This window comes from Thermobia domestica, chromosome 16 (genome assembly GCF_964235325.1).
Source record: "Thermobia domestica chromosome 16, izTheDome1.hap1.1, whole genome shotgun sequence".
In the NCBI taxonomy this organism is placed as follows: Eukaryota; Metazoa; Arthropoda; class Insecta; order Zygentoma; family Lepismatidae; genus Thermobia; species Thermobia domestica.
The window spans coordinates 104,232,956-104,254,212 of record NC_137469.1 but is presented as its reverse complement, the minus strand read 5'-3'; the positions used below and the strand labels follow the sequence as shown (position 1 = coordinate 104,254,212).

The window sequence follows — 21,257 nt, the reverse complement described above, 5'->3', positions numbered from 1 at the left end:
AAGCTGTAGGGGTGTTAAGCTAGACTAGAAAACATATAAACCATAAAATTACATAATTTTCTTAATTTTCTTGACAAGTTTTCCCTTTTCTGTCCCGTGGACTAAAGAAGACAAAAGATAAATGCAAGTGAATGATTATGTGGAATTTGGTGGAATGAGAATGCGGGAATACCCCGAGAAACTCACGGACACGATGTTGTTCACCACAAACTCACTTGACCGAGAAGCGGACCAGTATCCCTTGCACCAGAGGTGAGCTTTCTGCCACTGAGCCACCGTGCTTCCTTTATTGGTTGAGAATTTATCATTTTTAAATTTACTGCAGTCATTCTTAATTTTGTAATTTTGGAGGGGGCCCCTAAATATGTATATGTAATTATCCAAAGTTATGATTAAAATGAACAAAAATTTCTAAATCTGAGTGTAAAAATGTCCCGACAATGTCGCCCTGACATGGTAGGTGAATACTTTATTCTCTTGATCTAATACATTGTTATATATCTTTGTAACCGTTAATCGCAACATCGCTTTCTTTTTCAGCAGGTCAACTGGCAGGCCACCCTCAACTGGAAGGACATGTTGAGTTATCCCTCCCACGTAACAAAGAAACACGCGATTTACTTCAATGGTGTTCCGCTTCCTTTGTAGCCGCCTGGGGACGCTTTGAGCGACTTTACTATATGTTACGTTTAAAATTCACTGCCTTTTTTTTGTTTGTTTGTGTTTGTTTCTGTGACGATAAACCTTCAGTTCCTTCACATATCTAGTTGTAGGATGGACAAGCATCCTTGTAGGTCGATTCTTCATATGTTCTCTTTACAACATTCTCCTACTCTTTTGGAATTAAAGAGCATTCTTACTAGAACCGGAACATACAGGATGTTCCAGGAATTAACTCGATTAACTTCGCATATACAAAATAACGACTTCTACGTGTGATGGCTCGTGCCATAAATAAGTCATCGTCGGAAAGATCCTGCGGAAAAACCCAAGATAACTAAATAGCCAACCAGAACCCTCATTTCAAACAGTTAACAGTTGCGTATCAACTTCACGTGCAGTCTTAGTTGCCACAGTTCCAAATTCTGTCCTTTAAGTTAGTGCTCGATTCTCTGTTCCCAAGATGTTTTTTTGTTCTTACATTGCCTGTCATCTGTTTCATACTAGCCATAGTATTAGGAAGAAAGAACAGACACAATGGGTGTTAAGACCTTGCAACATCGCAAATGCGGTCAAAAGAGGGATGGAGGGAGGAAGGGTGCTGTTGTAAACATCGGTATGGGAGCTTGAAAGAAATTTTCTGAAGTGCACTTCTGTTGAGTCTAGAGATGCAAAAAAGCCGGCTTTTTTTGAATCGATGGTTTTTTTCACATAAAAAGCCGGCTTTTTTGAGAAAAAAACGAGAATTTTGGAAATTTTGGCTTTTTACATTTTCATGATTTTTCTATCTAAATAGCTTTCTTATAGTATATTCTATAGTTAAATAAGAATTCCATGACCTCAATGCCATATTTCGCTCTAAAATTCACCAGCAAGATGGATGGAGCACATGTTTTACGAATTAAAGCTAACGTGAAGAATGTAGTATTTGAGGTCAATTTTAGAGGCTATTTAAGGCGGTCTCTAACCCTTGGAGCGCGCTGAGATTCTCCCTATCTAAAAGCATGTAAAATTTGGTCATGATTATTTCAGGAACTACTGTACTTAGAACATTATAATTTTGGATAAGTGTTTTAATGACCAATCTCCAGAAAATGACTGAGCAATTTTATAGATATCCCGTTTTGTTTTGCAGTTGATTTTCATCGATTAAATTTGACAATCATGCAATGAAAGTCGTCGCTGCTAGCCAGAGCAGACGCGTTTTTTTTCTCTTTGGTCACGTTCATTGTAACTCAAGAAACATTTCAACGCTCTGCGCTATACTTCCGCTTTCCTCGTATAGTTACTGTGCGATGCCGACACACCACGGGTGGTGGACGATGTCACCAAACTCAGTATGAGGACCTATTTATGGCTGGTCGAGGGAAAGTTGGTGAGGGTAACAGATCTATTATTGCCACGTTTCCGTTTTGTGTTATTTGTATACATACTTCTCAACACTTTTGTTCCATGCTTTTATGCTGTAGAGTTCACCCACGCCAGTTATAGATGTAGGTTTTGGTTTCACAAATGCGGTTCCTAAAACAATCGACTGCAAAAAAAAAAAAAAAAAAAAAAAAAAAAAAAAAAAAAACTTTCATAAAACAGCTCAACTGAATTTTGTTTAGTTTTGCTGTGTGTTGTGAGGAAGTATGAGTTTGAAATACTAACATTGGGTCTTTGAGACATTCTGTCGCCTTTTGTGGTGCTGTGATATTTTCTTCTTTTTTCTTTTTATTATTATGTATAATTCTGAGCGATTGTACTGGTTGTTTTTAGAGTGCGTGGACAAGTTTTCATTATTACACCCGTATTGCTTTTGTAAGTCTCTTGAGTTTCGGAGTAAAGAAAACAACGTACCTAGTATTGACTTTTGTACATATTTACGTAAATACTAACCCATATTTGGCAAGATGAGTGATACAGAAGATTCGAAAGTAAGAAGACGAAGGAGATGCTATTCTCGGCTTCCGAAAAAACGATCCCGTCAGGGATATTTTCTGAAGAAGTACTGGGAAAATCGACGAGAATCTGAAATGGACAGGTAAGCAAAACGAATGTCTGCTTCTTTCAAGCATTGGATTGGTGCGATTGAAATGCCACTTTCAATGGCAGTAAAACCAAATAGAAAGTATAATTACTAATTAGTTATTCAAACTAGTCTGCGGTTGCAGCCACATACTTTGCGTTCTCTCTGCCAACAATTAGATTCCATCAAGAAAAAGTCTGAAATCTGCAGTGGCGGAAATCAGGCCCGTATAAACGAGGGGTCTGAGGGACCTGCCCCCCAAATTTTTACTGACCCTCCTAAAATTTTCACGGTATGCTTGCAAATGACCTATAATATGGTGATGAACTATAATATGGTTGGATCGCCCCTCCTAATTTCTACCGCCCCCCATACATTTTTGGACCGGCTACCTGCCTGGCAGAAACGTAGGGAGATCAGGGCTCCCTTCTCAGTAGCGACCATGTTATTGCTTACTAAAATATTGAAAAACTTGTACAGGTCGGGTAAATACTTTTTTGCTAACAAACATTCAAATGCAATACAAACTTCTGATAACCCTAAAGTACCACTAGAAAAATATCAGTAGTTTTGAGTTGTCCACAAGAAAAATATAACATGTGTAAGCCATATATAAGAGTTTCGAACCCAGACATACCTAATGCTGAATCAACGAAGTGACAAGCAGTGAATCAGTGGCTGCTTATATATTTTTGTTGCACGGCCAACTCGGTAGCTAAGCTAGGTGGGCCAAAGTTTGCCAATCCGTCCCTGGGAATCAACATAAATAAAAGAAACGGACACCTCATTTCTCATTCCAGCTTCTCAAATTAGATAATAAACATGTCACACTGAAATATTTATTATTAAACTAGTCTTCGGCTAGCTGGGAGCTTGTCGTCCCCAGAGGCCCATATTTGCTTGACCTACTACCTTGCACTTCATAGAGCTGCAAGCATATCGAATTTCACTTCCAATATCAGGTTTCATGTCTCTGACCTTCCGAGATCCTGGGATACATCGAATTTCAGTTCAAGTACCAGGGGATTCGCTCCCAGACCTCCTAGTTTGCTCGGCCTGCGGGCTCGCACTTCATAAACTACCAAGTACACCAAATTCCAGTTTCAACACCAAGTTTCATGTCTCTAACCCTTCAGGACCCCGAGATATGAACATATAATCATTGTAATCCCCATCCATATTTCTTCCCGTCCTTTTTCTTACCTTATAGACCATATATAAAAATACCGCTTATTGAGAAGTCGAAATAGCAAATTGCATGTTTCTAATTTTCAGAGATTCTGAGAGAACGATATCTTTATAATTGCAATCCTCACCCCTCATTTTCCTTTCTATCTCTTTTCTTATCCTTTTTATTAAAATGCTGAAACACGTGTGAAATTATTTTAAATGTGAAGTCCAAATACCAAGTTTCTTGAAGTCTCTAAGGGTTTGTAATGATGATTGTAATTCCCACTCATTTTTCTTTCCGCGCCTTTTCCTCCCTTCAAGACCATATTATTGGGGGGGGGGGGGACTGAAAACACTATCTAATATGAGTTCAAATACCAAATTCCATGTTTCTCAAATCCTATCTATTGTCCAAATTTCAAATTTCTGGTTGTGGATTAGCCTTTGCTTAGTGTCAGCCAGTCACTCAGGACTTCAATATTTTATTTACTGAGATTCAAATAGTCTGTCTAATTAAAAAGTTTACATCTAATGTGGCCTAAATTGTCGAAGGATTATTTCTCGTCTCGATTCCATTTTTCCCATCTCGTCTCGAAAACTTCCTCGTTTTTTTTCTGTATAATGACTTGAACATCTTTAAACGTTAATAAGTGCTCTTCATTTTGCTCGTACAATAACTTTGTCAACTTATAGGATTATATTATGCATCATTGAGATCTAATATTTGGGTAAAATACTGTTTCCCACAGGAGTCGAGAAATTTTTCGTTTCATGTAGATTGTCGTGTTGAAAACAAGGTGAGAATTGTCATGTTTCTCGTCTTGTCTCGAATTTAAAAATTACTTGTTGCCTCGTTTTCGAGATGAGACGAGACATCTCGTCTCGTGACAACACTACTTACCTCACCAGTCTAATATCCTTTCTGGGTTCTTCACAAAAGGAAAAAAAAGTACCATATTACAGGGTCAATTATGAAATACTATATTTATTCTAAAAATTCAATTTCTATAGCATTTATTCACAAAATTATAAGAACCATTCCTAACAGAATCACTAGAAAAGTCACTCAAATTCCGCTGATTCTATTTTGACAGAAATTATGATATATTCTAGATTTACTAATGAAATAAACTCTGGAAACGACAGTATAGAGTATCAAGTGATATATTTTTAATTAATATTGAAACCGAAAGTGATATTAGATTTATGCCGCTTCCGGTTTTAGTAGAGAGATTAGAGTGGACAATATATTTTTTCTTGATTACAGAAAACCGTTTCTATCTAGGTAATTATCTATTACAGTTTTTTGTCTACAGTGATCAACATTAAAATGTCAACATCAACATGAACTATGTAACATATGTATACCTATGTAATATACGGAACACTGTTAGATGTCAGACATCCTGCAGCGACATTATGTGATATCTAAGCGGAAAAAAGACAGTACGTATGTAACATATGGATGTGTGCTCCGTAAAGATTTACGTAGTAAACATATGGATTCCATATATTTGTAGAATAGGATACCGATGTCCGGATAACGGATTTTTCTCTGTGTATTGTGACTTGAAAAGACTGGCCACCTACTAGTCATTCAAAAGTCATATTTAATCAATCGTATGCATGAAATTATGATGCGACAGCTTGAAGAAACACCTCAGTTGTCCAAAAGAGATGTTCTTGTGTTGCTCATGATGAATAAAATCGATGGATGTCGAAGAGTTAGGAGAGTGACCAGACATTTTTTGAACCAGACTGTACAAGACGAAATTAGTGATGGAACAAATGAATTCAGACCCAATAATATTGTATCCTACAGTGCTTAGATTGAACATATTCTTCACTTGCTTTTTACTGTGAACGGACTTAGCCTCAAACTTTAATATATATATTTTTTTCAAGTTTCAAAAAGGAGTGTGGTTCAGTACTTTCTTATTCACTATAATTCTGAATATTAAAAATATTTTACGTTTTGCATTTTAAAAAGATATGTGAAAATTAGTAAGGAGACAGTTTTGTTCTTTTTCCAATCACTTGACTGTTATGCTTCTGCTGTAAGAAAAGTTACATTATCTGTGCTTCAACCTATTTTCAGATTCGAGGGAGAAAATGACTGAATAATAATAGTACTCCAATAATCTGTAAAGAAAATGAAACTTCTTATAAGCATTTCGTGTAGGGAGACAGGCAACGCGAGGAAGAGAAAAACTGATCGATTGTTGTTTTCCGTGCGAGCAGCAGCCAGTCTTATTGCGCGGTTGTCGAATTTAAATGATCAAAGTCCATTGCAAAATGAAACGGGATATCTATAAAATTGGTCAGTCATTTTCTTGAGATTGGTCATTGAAACACTTATCCAAAATTACAATGTTCTAAGTATAGTAGTTCCTGAAATAATCGTGACCAAATTTTACATGCTTTTAGATAGGGAGAATCTCAGCGCGCTCCAAGGGTTAGAGACCGCCTTAACTTTATTTTAACTTTTGAGATATCGACATTTTTTTCTTCTCGGGATCATTTCAGTTTGTCATCCGTGTTTCATTTCTAAGAGCTTAGTACTCTAGCTTCTAGCGCAAAAGTTAAACTTACGTTTTCTATATATCCATCAAAGCGTACGTTTTTCAATATATCCGTCAAACCGTACTTCCACATTTCTGTTATACTGTAGCTGTGCAACGATTTAGCAATAATTTTCCGGATACAACCTTGAATACTAATTTATACAAATAATCAGTAGCGGATTTAGAAAAGTACTTTCGGGGGGATTTCTCTGATTGTTTCGTTTTCTAAAATGTCCTAATTTTATTTGGGCTTGAAGTTTATGAGTATAGGCATAACTAAAATTTCGTTTCGTTCATATATTTAGCGATAATCTTCCGGATACAACCTCATTAAAGATCATTTTATACTGAGAATCAGTGGCGGATTTAGAAAAGTATTTTGGGAGTCTTTTTTCTTACTAATGTTTAGTTTTTCTAAACATTTGTAATTTTTATTTGACGGCAGCTTAAAGTTTATGAGTAAAGGCATGACTAATGGATATTTCGTTTGTTTTAGACATTAAGTGATTTTGGGAAACAGGCTTCAGTCCGAAAGACCGCCCCCCTAAACTTCGCAAAACCGTCACTGCTGGTAATTAGTAATAATGACGATTTGAAAACAATAAGAAAGGAAGTTGGCCAACTCACAGTACACGCACTATTTCTACTTCACAGATGGAATGAAGAAAAGCTTTGTCAGAATGATCGAATGCTGAGTTGAATCCCGGACTTCCCGATAGAAGCGCAAAAGCTCCACTCAGTCATATTTGTTGTGCAGTTAAATATATTCCGTAGTCCTTTTTTTTTTTTGGGGGGGGGGGGGGTGAGGAGAGTTCCATAATGATATGAAGGGTGTGAGCCAAGAACATGATAACTAACAAATTTTCAATTGCTGAGTTATGCAGCACCAGATAGACAGCAACGCATACCGCTTCGTTTAATCCTTCATGTATAGTCTTATGTGAAAAATTAGCTTTCCGACTTTCAAAATGGATTGTGCAGCAGAAAATTTCTAATTTCTTAAAATAGTAAAATTGTGAGTTACCATGTTCTTGCCTCATACCCTACATATGTTGAATCCCTCTTGTTAAAAATTCAGAAAACTTGAGGACTGAGTAAACCGTGATCAGGCACGTAGCCAAGGGGGGTCCCCCCCCCCCTTCGAGACCAGAAATGAAAAAATTAGGGAAGGATGAAACAAAATGAAGTGAGAAAAAGAAGGATCAGCGTTAAAAGTAAACTACCAGGAAGCTTTTGGTTACTCTTTCTTATGAGGAAATTTGTACTACTTGCAATACATGGTAGCGAGGTGAGCGAGATATCCTGGAAGATTCAGGGAATTTGAAATTTCTAGAAAAGTTGCGGAATTCTCAGAATTTTTGCAACTAGTCAGCAACTAAATTTCAAGCTTCCGAAAGCATAGTGCCGTGGTATAACAGCGTGGACATTTTTTTATCATAATTTTTCGTCATCGCATCCTTGCAATATCAAACATGTTATTTCAAAAACAATTTTCTACTGCTCCTTTAACCTGTCATTTGGAACCGACAGTAGTTGACGGAATAATAAAAACAAAAAAATATGTGGAAAGAAAGTTCTGTTAACATTTGATTCAACAGAAAAAAGAACGCAGATATTGCAAAATATTTTACAAGACATTATTAAGTGTGTACTTTTTATAATAGTGAATATGTACTTTTTATAATAGTTGAGGTCATAATGAAAAGAAAATTGTTACATTTGAATAAATAGAGGAATGATGTAAATATTGTATAATCTTTTTCAATACTTTTTTTTTTTTTATTTTACTCGAGATTTCTTCATAGTTTATTAACATACTTACCAACATTTTCTCACAAACCAATATATGTTGATAGTAAAGTAGTTCAGATTGATCGAGCTTCTGGGCCTTCAGAATTTCATGTCACCACCCCCCCACCCCCACCCCGCCGTTACGAAATCTTGGTTAAACGAAGCAATATATGTTCCAGTAAAATTGTTTAGAATGATCGAACCCCTGGTGTGATGACCACAGTATTTCATGTCACGGACCCCCCCCCCCCCTTCACGAAATCCTGGCTACGTGCCTGCCGTGATGGTGGTTATATAAAAGTGTAGAATTTCAAGAATATACAAAACCAAGCAGCCTTTAAGTGTATCATATAAACCTAAGTATTTTTCTTATGTTTTATTTTAATTTTATTTTGTTCCATAAAGAGAGTATGGAATATTTTAAAGTAAAAATACTACATAGAATTTTGCTAGTTATTTGTGTATTTTTTTAAAATAAGTATTTACTTTTAGGGTTGGCTGGTTTACACCAGCTGTTTTCTTTTTTTAAATAAACAACTGGTTTAAACCAAAAAAATAAAAAGAACGAAAAATGCGAATCGTGTAAACTTCATGGTGACGTTTCCCCATATCAAATCATCTGCATTAGTTTTATTTCCTTTTCACCTTTTAATCAAAGTGTCCCATGTTCAATTCTCGGTCGAACCACAACCCTTCTTTCATGCGTAAACAAAGTAGCGGTTCGGATCTCACTTTAAGCGAAAGTCTTCTTCTTGATAACCTCGGTATTACGTAAGGATGTTAAGCCTGAACATACGAAACGAAACCAAATTGTATATTTCTGCATGCCTGAATGCCTGTTGTTTTATAAAGAAGCCAAGGTTACTTAAATATATTGATATAAATTGACAAAATTTATCGATTGCCTACGTAGCTTCCAACATTAGCTTATATTGGACTTTCAATGATATGTACGTACTAAATTTGTAATTTAATAACCCCAGTTTTAGCGTACTGATTATGATATGTTGACCTTTAAATTTTACATGCAAAGCAATAACAGGATTTTTCTGTTATTGTTTTACATTTATAGTAATGATGAGATTTTCCCGATGGCTAGGGCGGGAGTTTCTCAATTTAAGAAATTTACTGACCGAACTTATTTAAGCTTATGTGACCTCTTCCAGCACAACCCCATTGTTGCATAATAACACCAAGGTGAAACAAACTTATTTCTGTCAATATGTAATATAAATACATAAAGTAGAATATCTAAACCCAAAAAACCTTGGTTTAAACCAAAAAAGCCTGGTTTAAACCAAAAAAAACTAGTTTAAACTCCCCCCAAAAAACGGGGTTTTGCCATTTTCAAAAACAACCATGGTTCTTAACAACCCAGCTTACTTTTGTATGTAGGAGGTTAAAAAAAATCTTATTATAAACATTGGTTAATCCTTTGGAATTCATAATGTAAATATGTTGAGAAGTAAAACTGTTTGAAATATCTTTTCGAAATTTATGGTTTATTTTCGAGGTTTTATATTATTATCGACATCAACCACTAATTAAATGACTTTTTGTGTTATAGAGAAGCGAAACAAAATGTCGTTTATCAATTTAAAGCAGGATTTTGAAAAAAGCCCAAAATTTCCCAAGCAAAAAAGCGAAGCAGAAAAAACCGAGTTTTTTCCAAAAAAGCCGGTTTTTGTCCGAGCCCTTGCATCTCTACACTATACGTTTTCAGGACTTCAATACAAGAAAAACATTTAATGGCGTGGGAGACCCGAATTTGATTCCTGACGGGAGTGGTTCGGATTCCACGTTAATCAGTAGGTCCACGTCTCATATAGCGTCGCTGCTGTGCGGGACGTTAAACTCAAAATCAACTTAACTCAAAAACATTTATCTGCGACTTCGGTTGAAATCGCCTAATTACAGAGATGGGCTAATTTAAGGTAATTAGTGAAATTAGTCGTACAGGAATACCACTATCAACAAATGCCCAATCTCCATAATTAGGCATTTTCGACCAAAGCAGATTTATTTTCTTGTATTAAAGTCCCAAATACGCACGAGAAGTCTGTCGTTTGGTTTATTCAGTGTAGCCACTATACTACTAATTCCACTTCTTCCTCTATCTTTTCCTGCTTTAGGTGCAGTCGATGTTTCTGATGAGTTATCTCCATAAAGCCCTGTCCCGCAATTCTTTCCCTGTTAGACCTTTCTTCCTGAAGTCATTCTTAACCATATCAACCCATTTTCTTCTTAGTCTCTCTCTCTCTTTTTCCATCCACTTCGATTGCCATTACTCTTCTGACTACAAAGTCATTTGTTCTTATTAGATGGCCACACCATTACAGTCTTCTTTAATCTTCCTATATTTTTATAACCTTCGCTGTTGCCCTTATTCTCTCATTCTTTACTATTTCTTCTTGTTATTGCACACATCCAGCGCAACATTCTCATTTTAGTAACATGCTTACGTTAATAGCTTCTTACACTTCCGCATTCTCTTTTCCTGCAGCGAAACTGAAATTACATCCCAATTCTTCTTTACGACTCATTAGTATGTTTTCATTGTTTACGCCCTATCACTTTTATACATTCTTTGAACGATTCCCTTAATTTCTCCTCTGTCAGTCTCTTCAACCCAATTTTCGGCTCTTCAGTTTACGGCCTCCTATTGCATCTACTCGCGAACTTTCAGTCTACGCTCATCATTTTAAACTGCGGGGCCATGCTTTCACCATTTATTATCTTGAAGTTTTTAATTTGCTTGAGATATTATTGTCTTTGGCACTTCCACTACTTTTACTCAAAAGTGTTCCTTCCTCTTCTAAAAATATGTACTGCAAATCGAATGTAATCGCAAAATCTATTACTCTCTCTCCTTCCGCGTTCACTTTCTCCCACAGCCGAGTCACTGTGTATCCTATCAATCCCTTCCCCGTTTCTACCGATATGCCCATTCAAGACACTATCCACAATTACTTATAAGGGATCTGCGGAGTTCGTGGTCCAAATCCTCTCAGAATTCGATATTTTCTTTCTCCTCGCAGCCTACTTCCAAAGCATATGTGCATACTACATTGATCATTTTGTCCCTGCCGATTTTGATACTCATCACCCTGTAGTTTCTTCTCTTCACACTTACCATACTATCTTTCAACTCACTAGAAAGAACAATCCACACTGTTTCTTCCTGTCTATTTGTTCCACTATACAGCAACTTGTAGCCGCCTCTTAGCTCTTTTACCTTATCTTTCCATTTTGTTTCTTGCATGCACATGATCCTCAAGTTTCTCCTTTTCATCAGATCTGCAATCTCTCTTCCTCATCCATTTATTGGAATAGGTGCATCGGATCAGATGCTACTTTAATTAAGTGTTCCTACTCTTACCCTCTCATGAACTAGTTTCTTTAACCGAGCTCGTCCTCGCCCATTTCTCACAGAAGTCGAACGAAACGTATGCGTGTCGCTTACGGGTTATGCACTAGCATTTTCAGAGGCTTTATTTTTAGAGTCCATCATAATGGTTTTGGCGTAGCTTTCACAACCGGACACCCTTCTTGTCGTCAACCCTCCTCATTTTTCTAGACTTGGAACTGGCACCAAGTTGGGCTGAATTACCCCTTTATTTGTTGAGTTCTACGACTAACCCCGCTAACTGCTTGAATTGGTTTAAGACAGGGATGCAAATAAGGAACAAAATTTTACTAGCCCAAGAAAAAAGCTACTAGCCCACATCCCACAATAGAAATCATTTACTTACCTTCGGTATGATATTAAATACCCGCCCGCACCGATAAACCACTCGGCCTGGGCGAGTGGTTATTTGCATCCCTGGTTTAAGATAAACTTTTTTCTTGTACTGAGTTCCTGAACACGTATAAGAAGTTTGTCGGTTGATTTCCAGAACCTCTGTATATAAAAATCCGAGTTTAAAAATCATCAAATTTTACTACAATCATTGGTTTCTCCTAGATAAGGTTTCCTAAACTCGTCCAAAAAATTCCTTTCCCATAGTCGAGACATAGCTCAATCATTTACTCGCTGCGAGGGTTGAAAGGCTAAATAAAGAAATGGAGTCTTTCTTAATATTATACGTCATTGGTCGCTGGTGGAAGATAACAATGCACCAATTTACATTGCTGGATCTATTGAAGCATGGTTTGTGAACATCGAAATAAATTACACCACCTCTCTTGACTCACCTAATCCCCAGAGACCTCAACATTATTGAACACTTCTTGCCAGTTCAGGAGCTCAGAGTTCCGAGCAGATAATTTTCTCCAGCATTGCCGACGGAACTGAATGCTGCACTGCATGATGAATGGTACAATATTCCTCTGGAAATTATTCATATGATTTAGGCCTCCATTCCACAACAATCCAAGTTGTTCTGCAGGAAAACGGTGATCCCACGCTGTATTAATCAGGCAAGTTGCATTTCTTCTGTTGTTTCCTTTGTTTTGATAGTCATCTATACATATATCACTTGTCAGGGTTTCGTTACATTAATACAACTCTCTTCTACGCTTGATAACCTTCGCATAACGTTGTGGAAAGAATTGGGAGGAGCATTTTCTTCTGTCTTCAATAACTTTTCATATTATATTTAATAGAACTACAAGATATAAAATTAACAATACTAACCTTCTTGTTTGTTGACTGTCTGATGCGCATCCGTCATATATTCAGGCGTAACACTTTTGTTTCTTATGAAAGGCTGCTCATTTTTCAATGGAATAATTTTGCTGCCTTCCTGAGGTCCCCAAGGACTTGGCACTATTTCAGTCTTTTGGAAAAACCTGTAAGTTTATATATATTACAAGCAATTAATGATGATTTGTGTAAGATAAAATATACATATTTATGTACTTATATGAAAATGAATAGTAAAGTTCTTATTTACCTTGGTGCATAATTTTATTTATATTTAGCTACATTTCATCCTCATACTTGCTGTGGTCATCTTAATGATAATTTCTCAAAATTTCACTAAACTACCTCTATTTACATCCTTCTGACTTCTTTATTTGCATCACAGAATACTTCTACTTATAGAAATACAAATGAGTGATTGTATAGCTGTAATTATGAAACTTAAAAATAGATGTTTTTAATTCACTAAAAAACATTAGCCAACAATTGAAAGCAAATGAAATCTTTCAGTTTTACGCCCCATGATTATGTTGGCTAGGATAAAGGAGACTGTGATGGCGAGAAATGAATAAAATGGTGGAATGAAGAAAGTGGTAGGAAATGGGAGAACCCCGAGAAAACCCACGCACATGGTGTTTGTCCACCACAAAGTTCACTTGGCGCGAGCTGGGATCTAACCAGGGACCCCAAGCACCAGAGGTGAACGCTCTACCACTAAGTCATCGCGGCCCCCAAATATTAGCCAACAGTAGCTGCCATTGGACTGCATTCCTATAACTTTTGGGGGTTTCTGTTGTATTTAATTTATTATTAACAATGATTTCTATGGATATCTCGGTGCCAAACTTCATTTATGAAAGCTTTCAATTTCAGTTACTTATTATATAATCCCATTGCATATCTAAACAACCTCTGTCTAAGTTCAATTTAGTGTCTTTCGTCGTAATGAAATACACCCTGTTTCAATAAGAATATACGTATTTCGAATGCATATATTTATCAAATTTTAAGACATACGAATATGAAATTTTACACACAGTTTAATGTTCAAATTACAGATGTTCAATATGTCGTCCCTCAGCGACACAAACAATACCACATCGATACTCAAATTCCTCCCATCTCGGGCAAGCATGTCCTGCGTCACTGATGTTATGGCAGTACGGATCCGGTTCTTCAACTCTTCCAGGTTCTGTGGGAGTGGTGGTACATAAGCGTTGTCTTTAACGAAACCCCACAGGAAGAAGTCACAGGGTATCAAATCCGGTGACTGTGGAGGCCAGCAAAGACATGCTAAGTCGCCAGCTCCTTGACGACCAATCCAACGGTTCAGTAGACTTTCATTCAGATATTCAGGCACTTGGCGACTCCAGTTGAAAAATGAAGTTGTCTTCGTGCAGCTTCGGAAACAACCAGTTTTGTAACACAGCGAGATACTGCTGACTGTTAACCGTGTTTCCATTAAAGAAAAATGAGCCACAAACAGATGATCGGGATATCGCACAAAACACATTGACATTGGGAGAATCTCGTACATGTTCAATGACTGCATGTGGGTTCTGTAGGCCCCAAATTCGAACATTTTGTTTGTTTACCTGACCACTAACACGGAAAGTCGCTTCATCACTGAACACGATGCGTTGTGCAAAAGTGTTATCATTGTCAATAGCATCCAGAATCTCGTTACAAAATGCCACACGTTTGCGTTTGTCATCAAGACACAGAGCTTGTAACAGCTGTAACTTGTAGGGCTTCATAACCAACCGACGTCTCAAAACACGCCAAATTGTTGTTGTCGGCACTTGTAATTCCTGGCACGACGAGTTCATTTTGAAGGACTACGTTGGAAAGCAGTTTGAATTCGTGCAACCTCTTCAGGAACACTAGGGCGGCCAGGACTCTTTCCTTTACATACACATCCTGTATCTACAAACTGTCGATACCATCTGCGAATGTTCCACCCATTCGGAGGATCAATTTGGTACCTCAACCTGAAACGTCTTTGCACTGTAATCACGGAATTGCACTTCCCAAAGTCGAGAACACAAAATGATTTCTGCTGCGGAGTAGCCATTTTAAACATATGACGGTTACTAAGCAAAACAGAAGACAAGTGACATCTAGCGGCTATTAATATAAACTAGACTATGTATTCGTTTCTCCAATAGCGAGCCGAGGCGCAGCGATCGATAGTTTGGACAAAATAATTCTTCGTAATACGTATATTTTCTTTTTGAAACAGGGTGTATAATTCATAACACAATCTTCCCCGAAACGTGGACATCCTATGTAATTTCATCTATGATGGTACTTTTGGATTCACCTGTATGTTCAACAATCGTGAAGTTACTTGATAATTATCTTTGGAGTCTCTGTATCCTTTAATACTAGTGTCAAAATTTCTTTCTTATCATGTCTCAATCAGAATCTACCTTGTAGTCGCCTTAATTTACCTTACCATCCCAAAATAGTTTCTATAGACTATTAAAACTTTTTTTAAGGGCCTTTTCTAGTAAGACAGTAAAATCAGCCCTTGATCCAAATTGAGTCGCTATTGACCCAAAATGTTAGTTTAGACCTAAAGCCAAGAAAGTTTCGCCCCTACCCTCACCCTTTAGCGAATTATCGTATCACACTTGCTCAGAATTTAATATTTTTTAATTCTGATGGGAGTGATCCAAATAGTTTGAAAGTTTCACAGATTACAGATAGTATGTAGGTGTAAATGTGAACATTTTATCAAAGAAATCAATGCACATTTAGGGGGAGCGGTGGCTCAGTGGTAGAGCGGTCACCTCCGGTGCTTGGGGTCCCTGGTTCGATCCCAGCTCGCGCCGTGTGGACTTTGTGGTGGACAAACACCGTGCTCGTGGGTTTTCTCGGGGCTCTCCCGTTTCCTCCCACTTTCTTCATTCCACCATTTCATTCATTTCTCATCATCACCGTCTCCTTTAGCCTAACCGGCATAACCGTGGGACGTAAAACTAAAGATTTCATTTCATTTCAATGCACATTTTTTGATACTTTTGAGTGTTGAAAATTAAAAAACAAAACGTTAAAAAGCAAAATAGAAGGGTCACATGGCTATTTTGTTCAAAATGTTGTAATAGCCTTAGGTACAAAATATGTTTTTTTCAGGGCCTGAAAGTGATGGCAACATTGTCCCCCCCAAAAAATAATTACTGAAAAAAGTTTTTTTTTTCCCACATTTTTTAAAACCATTTTAGGATCCTCACGGTCAAAACTTCATACATTTGCCAGAGTTCACGTTTTTCCTTTCTCTTTCGTCACTAATTTATTTCAAACAAGCTCTAAAGTTGGAAGTATTCCAGTCCACGTAGATTGGATAAATTATCGCGAATTATATGGTGTTTACTTTTTGATTTGTTCTCATTATCAGAGAATAATTATGTGTACCTTATTGCTTTGTATGTTAAAATAAATGAATATGTACAGTAAATATGTTTACTCAAAAATATAAAAATGAAAACGTATTGATATAGCTACAATCTAAATATAGTTTTCTCTTAATACGTAAGTTTTTAATGAGAAAACAAAGAGGCTAATACTCACCGGAAAAAAAATATATAGCAGAATTTCTTCTACATTCTGCTATATATTTTTTTTCGGTTAGTATTAGTCTTTTGCTTTTCCAATTGAACATCACCACCATGCGCAATACTGTAATACGTATGTTTTTGTTTTCCATTTCAGTTCTTAAACTATTTTTGTATGTTAAAGCTTTAAGTTGGTGATTCTTGAAGATTCAACTGCACCCAAAATTGCGAATTGGAAAAAAACAACTGCAATTGTACATCAAATAAATTTCAAATTGATCTTTTGTAAAAGACATATTATAATAAATAACGGACAAACTTCTGGAAAAAAATGCAAAACGAGGTTCGGTACCCAAAAATATGCTACAAGGAGCATTTCAAAGTACTCTTTTTAAATATTAAGTTGGAATGAAAGTTTTGACATTGAGAGTCCTAAAATGGTCAAAATTGTGAAAAACAAGTTTTTGTCAGTTTTACTATTATTATTATTATTATTTTGACAATGTTGCCATCACTTTCAGTTCCTGAAAAATATATATATATTTTATACTAAAGGTATTAACAACATTTTGGACAAAAAATCAGTCATGTGTCCCCTCATTTTTTTTTTTTTTTTTTTTTTTTTGTTTACGATTTTCTGAAATTTTCAACACGCAAAAAATCTATTTTTCTAAAAAAATGTTAACATTTACATTTACATAGTATCTACAATTTGTAAAACTTTCTAATTATTTGGACCATCCCACCAGAATTAAAAAATATTAAATTTTGCGCATATATGATACGATAATTCGATAAGGAGTGGGAGTAGGGAATCGAAACTTTTTTTTTTTTTTTGGGTAGTTTTAGGTCAAAACTAACATTTTGGACCAACAACGACCCAATTTGGATCAAGGGCCGATTTCACTATCTTACTAGGAAAGACCCCTTTGAATACAACTTTGAATTCATATTTTTGTGCTACTTTTTGTAATCTAAACGGAAGTCCTCGCCGTAAACAGAGAGAGATCCATTTCTTTATCATTTGTCTTTCTTAAATTTGATAGTTTTTGAATCATTTCTGTAAATGCATGCATGTTACTTTTATTTATCTTACGTTTTCTATAGCCATTATGAGTGCCTTGTTTGCAAAATTGTTCCATATGTTTTTCTATATCCTTATTCTGTGACATTACTTTATAAACTCTTAAAACAGTTTTTTTTTTCTTAAAAACAAAACAAAAAAAATCTAACTAACTAACGCTAAAAAGCAGAAAATATTTTTAAAGCGTTAGAATGCAGAATATGATTCATTACTAGTACTTAGAAAACATGTCTGTATTACGTCAAACAAATTAATCTCTAATATAGAATTATAGTTTCGATGGTAATTTTATGAGAAAAAAATTTATCTGACTTAACACAGACTTATTTCTTTTTATAGATAATAGTAATTATTTTCGGGTTTTGAGCTGATTTATTATTTACGTAAAAATTACAAGTATTATTTTTTTTCTTATTTTTCATAAATAAACAGAAAAACATCTACAAATCTATAGTATGTTTCATATTTGAGCTGATCTATTTGTAAAATCGTTCGTATATTACTGTGCTGGCAAAGAATGACGAGAGAGGATTGCTCATAGCTCACCTGATGGTGGAATTTTATTTTCAAAAGAAAAATAATTCGTTTGTAGTCATAGTTCAAATATTTTCATAATCTCTCATATTCCTACATCGATGAATTTGCAGCCTCTCTTAATCAATGCTAAGTGAATTTGATTCCTAGAGCTAAAGGAATCAAACCAAACACATGTCAGTCGACGATAATATTACACTTCTAGCATTAATCAAAGCTGATGCGTTTTGCTCAAATCCGAAATTGTTATTAACGGTTAATATATATAATTAACAAGTGCTTGAACTTGTTAATATTTTGTATCACATATTGAGCTAACCACTTGCTATTATAAGTGGTCATAGCAAAGTGGTAAGTTCAACATATAAACAAAATGTAACATACATATCCACGGTTAGGGTTCCCACTCAAATAAATATTGAATTCACGGTCCTAATTTTTTTTTAATTTCAAGGTCAATTTCACAGTTCCAATATTCAGTTCTGCGACTCAAAACGATTTTTATTTTCTTCTAATATATATATATATTGACCTATTTATTTGAAAATTTTCTTGATTTTCGATGTTTGGTACCGAAATTCACAGCTTATTCCAGATTTTTTTTTTTTTTTTATGTTATACGAAATCCACGGCTTATTCACGGTTTCACGGTTGACTGGGCATCCTACAGGATAGACGCGCCCCTCTAACTTTTAAACTAATAAAATAAAATTTTGTGTGATGAAAATGTCGACAGAACGAAATTGATATACTTTGCAACACTACTAAATTAATTGTTATCAAGTAGTTTTCTTTGAATAGGGAGCATATAAGTCTCTGCATATTATCAAGAACAGACTTATAGTTGTCCATTCCTTCCTAAGGTCCTGGCAAAAGAACATTTATGTTATATCTAGGCCTTTGGCTGATGACTGTATTAGAAAATCACAAACAGATTAGACTGTATAATACAGAAATAATTTCCTAGAAAACAAAAACAATTACAAAATTATATTTTGATATACTATACCTGTCAATAGCTTCCTGCACCTGAGATTCTTTTTCAGGATCCAAATTATCTTCATATTGATGAGAGGGGTCTTCTTCAATGACAGCTGGATAAAGCTGCGACACATGCTCTATAGACCAACGAAACTCAGTCTCCTAAAACATTACGAATTAATTCTCACATCTCGGAAGTAATAACAGTGCATAGTAGGAAATAAAAAATTAACAAAGAGGGAGAAAATTATGTACCACATCAAGCTATAGCCATAAAAAAAATTGGCGGAATTACTTTCCAAAGGAAATATACTCTCGAGGTGGTTTTGTTTAGAGACGGTTTGTCACAATATCTTGCAAAATCACTTTCGAAAACACTTTCTAAAATTCTAAACACTGAAAAATCTCTCAACATAGTGAACCTACTTACTTTATATAATACAGGATTTTTCAGAAAAGTAACGCAATTAAGTTCGTCAAAAAAATTATATATATATATATATATATATATATATATATATATATATATATATATATATATATAGATAGATAGATAGATAGATAGATAGATATAGATATAAGATATCCTTATAAATATTTCGAATTCATCAAAGTACTCCTCTTGGACAACTGCATACTTCTACCAGCGACTTTTCCATACACGGTACGCATTCTGGAAGACTTCAATAGGGACCTCCTTTAGAGCCATAGTCACGGCGGTTCGGATCGCTTCAACTGTTCCAAAACGGGTTCATTTTGGGGCAGTCTTGATCCTCGGGAGCAAAAATAAGTCTGCCGGAGCCATGTCAGGATTGTAGGGGGGCTGGGGCAACGCTGCCAAGCTGAGCTTGGCCAGGAATCCTGGATTCGCAAAGCGATGTGGCTGGGAACGTTGTTGTGGTGCAACATCCAGCTTGTGGTAATGTCCTTTTGAGTGCGGATGAACATTTTTCTTAATCACTTGGTGTGTGTCGGCGAAGGTTTTGTTCAGTTCAGCACGAAGCTTGATTGAATGCAGTTGTTCGATAGTTTTCTCCATTACACATCGTGACAAAGTTTTAACAGGAGGTTCACTGGAACAGCGATCCTTACGCTTCCCGAGCTCGAAGCACTGATCTTGGAAGCGTTGTAAAAGTAAGACCCGCCCCAACCAAACTCAACCCGTCCGAACGCGTTACCACCAGGAAGGCCGATCAGAAAAGACAAATTGCTTTATTTTCGGAACAAACTCTGCATCATAAACATATTATATTGGCTTAAGATATGTAAGTCATTCCATACCAAATAATCTAGCTAAATACAACTTTCCATCTCAGATTTTAATGAAATTCATGTGTGGCATCTATAGAGAAATATAACAACCAACTTTAGTAACCTCCATGTCCCTGGTAGTAGCCAAATAGTTAGAGACTTTTCCTGCTTTATTAATGCTTGCGTCTCTACATTGTACTAGAAGTTGATAGAGTAACAGATATGAGATACTTTTCCACCACTTCTTTGATTAGAAACCTTGGTCTACTGATGAAAGAAAATTATGCTGCCTTCCGAAATATTTAAATTTTCCTAATCCAGCGTTCATCAAGAGACGTCGAAACATCAACTTATGCGGACAAGGCATCTGTCATGCAATGGTTTGATCACATTGCGCAGGTCACTGCTCAATCGTTGATGTGTACAGTTTTCTATACAATTCCCTCACATAGGCATTATCATCGTAGTAATGTGCCTTGTATGTGTATCGATTTCGCACTGTGAGAAACTATCTTCCTGTGGGGACACTATGTAGCCCCGTCTAAACGCAGTCGGGTTTATATTGCTACTTTGAGGTATATGACATATAGTGGTGTTTGCATACACGTATGTTGTTTGCTTGTCTATACTTTTCTGACTGTGGCGTAAATCGCCCTCTCACGATATCACTTTAAGCATCGAAACGAGGGCGCGTTAAACCCGGGCAAGCACCATTCCAATAAAATCTAATTAGGTGTTGCAAACAAGTGTATTAACACCCAAAACAGTTTCAGTTGAGCTCAGCATTGAAATTGGAAGGAATTTTGTATTGCAGGTAACAGAATATAACTCATCTGTGCAGTAGTGCACACTTCTGGTACGACTTACGTCCGCCATAATTTGGTTACGTAGAACGCGTTTTCCTAAATTCAATTTATTTGTTTATTTATTTTTTTTTTTAAAGATAAAGTTACATGAATCCTGAGTTATCAAGAGCTATCTGGGAACTGATATTTAAGCTCTAGATTAG

General features: G+C 36.0%; 1 protein-coding gene across 3 annotated transcripts in view; it reads right to left on the bottom strand.

The window, feature by feature from the left end:
* bora (aurora kinase A activator-like protein bora) overlaps positions 1–21,257 on the bottom strand; it is a 59,653-nt gene that overhangs the window by 24,191 nt on the left and 14,205 nt on the right. For all 3 annotated transcript variants that reach the window (XM_081742884.1, XM_081742883.1, XM_081742882.1), the window contains exons 3-4: positions 19,026–19,159; positions 12,833–12,987 (exon numbers count right to left, since the gene is read on the bottom strand). In XM_081742884.1, coding sequence (XP_081599010.1) covers positions 12,833–12,987; positions 19,026–19,159 — 289 coding nt within the window. The remainder of the gene's footprint in view (positions 1–12,832; positions 12,988–19,025; positions 19,160–21,257) is intronic.